General features: G+C 34.0%; 1 protein-coding gene across 1 annotated transcript in view; it reads left to right on the top strand.

Moving 5' to 3' along the window:
• KLHL4 (kelch like family member 4) overlaps positions 1-6,751 on the top strand; it is a 135,263-nt gene that overhangs the window by 95,325 nt on the left and 33,187 nt on the right. The window contains 2 exon segments of the mRNA XM_081809323.1: positions 2,899-3,123; positions 4,944-5,106. Of these exon segments, the coding sequence (XP_081665449.1) occupies positions 2,899-3,123; positions 4,944-5,106 (388 nt within the window).

Raw genomic sequence — 6,751 nt, 5'->3', positions numbered from 1 at the left:
AAAAAAAAAAAAATAGATGGACAAAATCGCTAAATCAGATATATTCACAGCTATAGGAGCTATCATGTTCTCAGCAATACTACGTTAGGTTGGTTTTGTTTCCTCTTGACCAGATCATAAATGAGGGTCGAATAGGAGCTTAGAGATGAATTGAGAAACAATATTTGCAACGTTTAGGGAAGAAGAGTTTTATACACAGAAACATCATAAAATGAGTCCTAAGGAGAGATGTCAGTAAAAAAAAAAAAAAATCTAATTTAAGTTTTCCCATCAAATGTAGAGCTGACATAGTAGGCCAGCTAGGAGATTTACATTCGATTAGTTGAAGCAATAGTGGAGGTAGGTAAACGGGCTGAAGAAATCTTCAGAATTCAAGATATAGAACTACCAGTTATATATGTTCATAGACAAAAATAAGAGATGTGGGATATATTAATTTTCTATATTTCATCTAATGCCCAGAAAGAAAAAAAAAAATTAACTTGGCATAAAACAGACTTCTACATTACTTCAGTGTAAATCTTCTGTATGCACTTGATTAATGTACCTTTGTACAATTTCCTGACTACTTCACTATTAATATTTCTGTAATTTTAGTAAGTAGAGCAGCCTAGTCTTCATTTCCTAATCTAAATTCACTTTTTATTTACTTCCACTACTGAAAAGAGTTTGAAATAAAAGGTTAAAATAGGAAGAAGTGGGTAGGAAGACAGATTTGGGAAGATTGGAATGAGGAAGTAGAAAGATCTGAAAAAGTTCAGAAAAAAATGGGCTGGTTGACAGAATGAAAGTTGATGCATGTTTGTAGATATTCCAGTTTTAACAGGATCATCCAGAGATACTTAGTGTAGAAAAGATATTCTTCTAAGTGGTGTTATTTGACCTTTCAGTAGTAAATGTAGTCAATAGAGCAATTGTTGATCTGTAAATCAGCATTCAGCCAAATCCATCTTATCAGTGAAAGATGGAGGTATTAAAGATAAAGGATAATGAGTATCTGTATATACACAAGTTTTTATTGTGAAAATCTAAACTCTTGAGACATAAATACTTACAGTGCAATATTCATCAGAAAATATCTAAAACTACAGAAAAGAAATAAACACTGTCTTCACTAAGCTAATATACATAGAAAAACTTTCAGAAGCAGCCATAGATACAATATACTTTCCTTAAATTTTGACTTGGTATGATCTCATACCATAGCATTATAATTGGTCAGTGGATACAGTTCAGATGTAAACATATTTTCATCATAACTAATGAATTATATTTTCTCCACAAGTTGCCCAGTAGAATAACAACTGAGAAGTGTTTTTCACTTATTCCAATGGTTGGCTCTATGCATTTGTGATGAAATTCTGTAAATCTGCCAAAAGCAGTCTTAAGTACACTATATGTGTGAATAATAAATCTTTACTTCCTACCTTGGTTATTAGTCAGAAACTTCCTTGTGCAAAATCAACTTTTACTAAAAAATAGCAGCAGCTATTCTGAATGGTAAAAAAGCATTGCTTACAGAACTGACAATTTATTATGTACTAAAGGAGCTAGAAAAATAAGAACAAATGAAACATAAGCCAGCAGAAGGGAGGAAATAATGAAGATTGCAGCAGAAATAAATGATATAGAAAGTAAGAAAAAATAGAACAGATCAGTGAAACCAGGAGCTAGTTGTTTCAAAAAATAAAAAAATAAAATTGATAAACGTCTGGCCAGACTTATCAAAAAGAAAAGAGAAAGATCCCAAATAAATAAAATAAAAAATGAGAGAGGACAAATAACCAACACCACAGAAATACAAACAATTATAAGAGAATATTATGAAAAATTATATACCAACAAATTGGACAACATAGAAGAAATGGATAAATTTCTAGAAACATATAAACTACCAAAATAGAAATAGAAAACTTGAATAGACCGATAACCAGCAAAGAAATTAAATCAGTAATCAGAAGTCTCTCAGTAAACAGAAGTCCAGGGCTTCATGGCTTCATAGGGTAATTCTGCCAAACATTTAAAGAAGATTTGGTACCTATTCTTCTCAAACTATTCCAAAAAATAGAAAAGGAAGGAAAACTTTCTAATTCATTGTATGAGACCAGCATTACCCTGATACCAAAACCAGGTAAAGACTCCACTAAAAAAGAAAACTGCAGGCCAATATTACTGATGAACATGGATGCAAAAATTATCAATTTATTACGAAGTAGTGGCAATTTACTATGGCAGTAGTGACAGTATACTATGGTAGCAAAATTAACATTTTACTAGTTGAGTAGAAAATGAACTTTTATTAACACATAAAGTAGGTAATATCTCAGAACTAAATTCTTAAATATAATAAATAATTATAAATAATCTTAATCTATTTTTAATTATAATCCTTCATTTTACTGTCATGGAAAATTGTATGAATCAACACCAAAGGCCCTTTTAAAAGGAATTTTCATTCCTGTTTCTTTAGTCACTTGTATTTTAAATCAACACACACACAACTGAATAAAATAAAAGGACATAAATTCATATATTGAATGACCATAGGTAATTAAAATAATGATGGATGTGTAAAGAGTTGGTAATAGATTCAAATTACCCTGTTGACACCTGTGTTAGTACTACTAGTAGCATAGTATAGCCAAAGAAACCGTTACAAGTATACAAACCATATACGTTAAATGAACTGTTTTATTCTGACTCTTCCATTTGGATCCGATGGCAGCAAAATATTACCTTTGCCTTGTCAACCAGGTTAGAGAATCGTTGGGTACTTTAATTTGAGTTGCAATCACTGATTCTATGCTATAAATTATAGGTACATAAATATAATGTGAATGATGCCAACTAAAATTTTTATACAAGCAATGTTTCCATTTTTTAATATCCCTTTAAAAGGTACCACTACAATCGAAAAATACGATCTCAGAACCAACAGCTGGCTACATATTGGCACCATGAGTGGCCGTAGGCTTCAGTTTGGAGTTGCAGTTATTGATAATAAGCTCTATGTCGTGGGAGGAAGAGATGGTTTAAAAACTTTGAATACTGTGGAATGTTTTAATCCAGTTGGCAAAATCTGGACTGTGATGCCTCCCATGTCAACACATAGGCATGGCTTAGGTAAGAGCTTCATGTTACATAGTTTCTAAAGAATGGATCATTAGTAGATCTTTTTAAAAAATTAATACAGCTGTACATTATTGAGATTTTATTTTATTTTAATTCCAGTATAATTAACATACAGTATTATATAAGTTTCAGGTGTACCATATAGTGATTCAACAATTCCATACATCACCCAGTGCTCATCATGAATGCGCATTATTGGGATTTAGCCAAACCCTTAGTCAAAATGTCTCCAAAATGTTGAAAAGCTGAATCAAATGGTAAAAACTTGTGAAACACTTTTTTCTTGTTTCAGATGTCATACTTGTTAATCCTGCCTCCCTTCAAATGTATTTTAAAACGGTACCACTTTAGGAAGAATAAAAAGTTCTGAAAGGAATACATCATTGAGGAACATAAAACTACAATAGGGAGTTTTCTTCTAAATTAAATTTAGAAAAAAAAAAGCACTTGATGATGGAAAGACATTGTGTTTCTAATTTTTTTTTAAAGATTTTTTTTTATTTATTTATTTGAGACAGAGAGAATGAGAGAGAGAGAGTACATGAGAGGGGGGAGGGTCAGAGGCAGAAGCAGGCTCCCTGCCGAGCAGGGAGCCCGATGCGGGACTCGATCCAGGGACTCCAGGATCATGACCTGAGCCGAAGGCAGTCACTTAACCAACTGAGCCACCCAGGCGCCCTGTGTTTCTAATTTGATGAACTTTGTCCCTTCCCATAAGAGGCAAATCTGTATTTCAGCAAAAGGCTTGGGATGCAGGGCCAAAGCAAGGATATTTAGAAAAAACTGCTTTGATTGAGAGCAACTCTAAGTTATACTTAAGCTAGAGACTTCCAAGAAGTTTAAGAAAGATGAAGTGGAGACTTCTGAAACAGCTGGGAACTTTGATTCTCCTGAATATTTGTCAGGGTAAATCTTTCTTCATGGTAGACTCCATAAATTTTCAATATCTTAGAGTTTGTTTAAAAAGCATAATAATTGCCTTATTTTTTTAAGAACTGACTTACACATCTAAAAAGTGGCAGGTATTGTCTTTTTTCCCACATTATCTAAAAAAGTGTCCATGTCAAATGATAAACTATATAATTATTCAGCTCAGTTGTGTCAGTGTGATTCCTAGACATTGCTTAGAAAACATATCTCACAGAGAAATCATAGCAAGTTTTTAAAATCTAATTGATATTACTAAGAAGGTAGAAGTGATGAAGTTATACCACTGAGATGCTAATTGAGATGGTGAAGAAGGTGGTGGGAAAAGGCTAATTATGTGAATTCCCAGAGAAGCAGTTAGATAGGGGCAATTCATAGTATGTAATGGAACAAATTTCTAACTAAACCTCAAAAATCCCTGTTTATTTGGTTATCTCATATGAATTTTTTTATCACTATAATAAAAAGCAGGGGTTAAAAAGACCTACTACAGCTAACCTATGAATAAACTATGAATAAACTAAGATTCAGTATAGATGTCTCATCTATCCCTTACATATAAAAAATGATGTTGAAATTATGCCAGAAAAAATAGTTTGCATTTTCTATTACATCCTTAGAAATGGTGTGTTCCACTACTTCCATTAACTTCAGTATTATAACAATGACACCCTGCCATTATACAATAACTATGCCTGAAAATTTCCTAGGGTTGAGAGACCATGTTTAATTTCATATCAAGATTAGTAAATTATAATGTATACACAAAACCATTTAAGAAACAAAAACAATTTTTTAAACAGCCAGTTGCTTGCAAAATGAAAAAAAAAATTCATTATGTGTGGTATACCTAGGTGAGACCTCATGTTATTTTTATCTCTTAGGTGTAACCACACTCGAAGGACCAATGTATGCTGTCGGTGGTCATGATGGATGGAGTTATCTAAATACCGTAGAAAGATGGGACCCTGAGGGACGTCAATGGAATTATGTGGCCAGTATGTCAACTCCTAGAAGCACAGTTGGTGTTGTTGCATTAAACAATAAGTGAGTAAACCCAAATATGAATGCTCTTTACTCCCAGGTCATGTAGTACAAACTTCAGTGATGTGATCCATCAATCAATAAGCATTCTCAATGACCAGGACATCGTATTAATCAGTAATATAAGTCCTTTGTTGGAACTTTCCCTTCATTACATGGAAAATGCTTGTCTAAAATGAACATTTAATTAAATATTCTGTCTTGCCTTGCTATTCAAGCATAGTCCTGGGACCAGCAGCATCAGCATTACCTTAGATCTATTTAGAAATGCTGATGGGGTGCCTGGGTGGCTCAGATGGTTAAGCATCTGCCTTCAGCTCAGGTCATGATCCCATAGTCCTGGGATCAAGCCCCGCATCAGGCTCCCTGCTCTGCAGGAAGCCTGCTTCTCCCTCTCCTGCTCTCCCTGCTTGTGTTCTCTCTCTGGCTGTCTCTCTCTCTGTCAAATAAATAAAATATTAAAAAAAAAAAAAAAGAAATGCTGAATTTTAGCCCCACCCTAGACTTCCTGAATCAGAATTGGCATTTAAAAAATATCCTCGGGGCGCCTGGGTGGCTCAGTTGGTTAAGCGACTGCCTTCGGCTCAGGTCATGATCCCGGAGTCCCTGGATCAAGTCCCGCATTGGGCTCCCTGCTCAGCGGGGAGTCTGCTTCTCCCTCTGACCCTCCCCCCTCTCATGTGCTCTCTCTCTCTCTCTCATTCTGTCTCAAATAAATAAATAAAATCTTTAAAAAAAATATCCTCAAGTGACTTGTGAGCAAGTTAAATTTGAGAAGCACTTTTATAGGCAAAGAAGTTCCAATTTTGCCTTCAAGAAGTTACCATTTTTTGCATCATGACTTATTCTTATTAAAACTGGTTAGTTTTATAATAGGGCAAGTCTTTGTGTTCTTTATCATTCACTGTCCTGAGTGTTCAGGGTTCCCAACTCTATAATTACACCGAGTCTTATCTTTCTGAATCTTTTCCCCTTCCTGATCACTTGCCTATGACAGCAAGGTAATATATTAAAACCCAATGACATTAAAGGTTGCTAAGATCTTTGAATTGTTACTTCTTCAGGGCAATTATGCCATTTCTAACAAGAGGCCTTTAGAAACAATGACCAGCATATAGGAGAGACTTTAATGATCACAATTTCAGACACCAGAATTGATCAGTGGCAGGAGACAGCCTTGTGTGTCTGTACTGACTGTATATAAAATCAACATTTCATCATACAACTGGGAAATTTCAGCAAAGATGGTTTATATCACCTTGTGCATGAAGTAGTAAATGTCTATTAAAAGGATACCTAGTCTTACAGTGTCTTAGAGCTTAAAATACTCCTAAATCTGATTATCTTTGGCCTGATCTCAATATCAGGTGACTTGGGAACAGTCTCCTACCTATTACAGAACAGACTGAAATCATCAAATTTGACTAATTTAATTATGTTTTACTGACATGCTATTATTCACAACTGAGCATGAAGGGCAGTTATAAACATATGGTTTAGTAAATGTTTATGTTTTTTATTGATGCAGAATTAATTTAAATTAGATTAAAAATACTGCTCATCATAAGAATTGGCATTCTAAAATTTATGGAAGAAATGGGATAGCTAATATATCTTCTTAGGAAAAAATCCAGTTTGTTGATTCTAT

Source organism: Leptonychotes weddellii, chromosome X (assembly GCF_054177405.1).
Source record: "Leptonychotes weddellii isolate Sample4059 chromosome X, ASM5417740v2, whole genome shotgun sequence".
NCBI lineage: Eukaryota > Metazoa > Chordata > Mammalia > Carnivora > Phocidae > Leptonychotes > Leptonychotes weddellii.
This window is presented reverse-complemented; position numbering and strand designations above follow the sequence as displayed.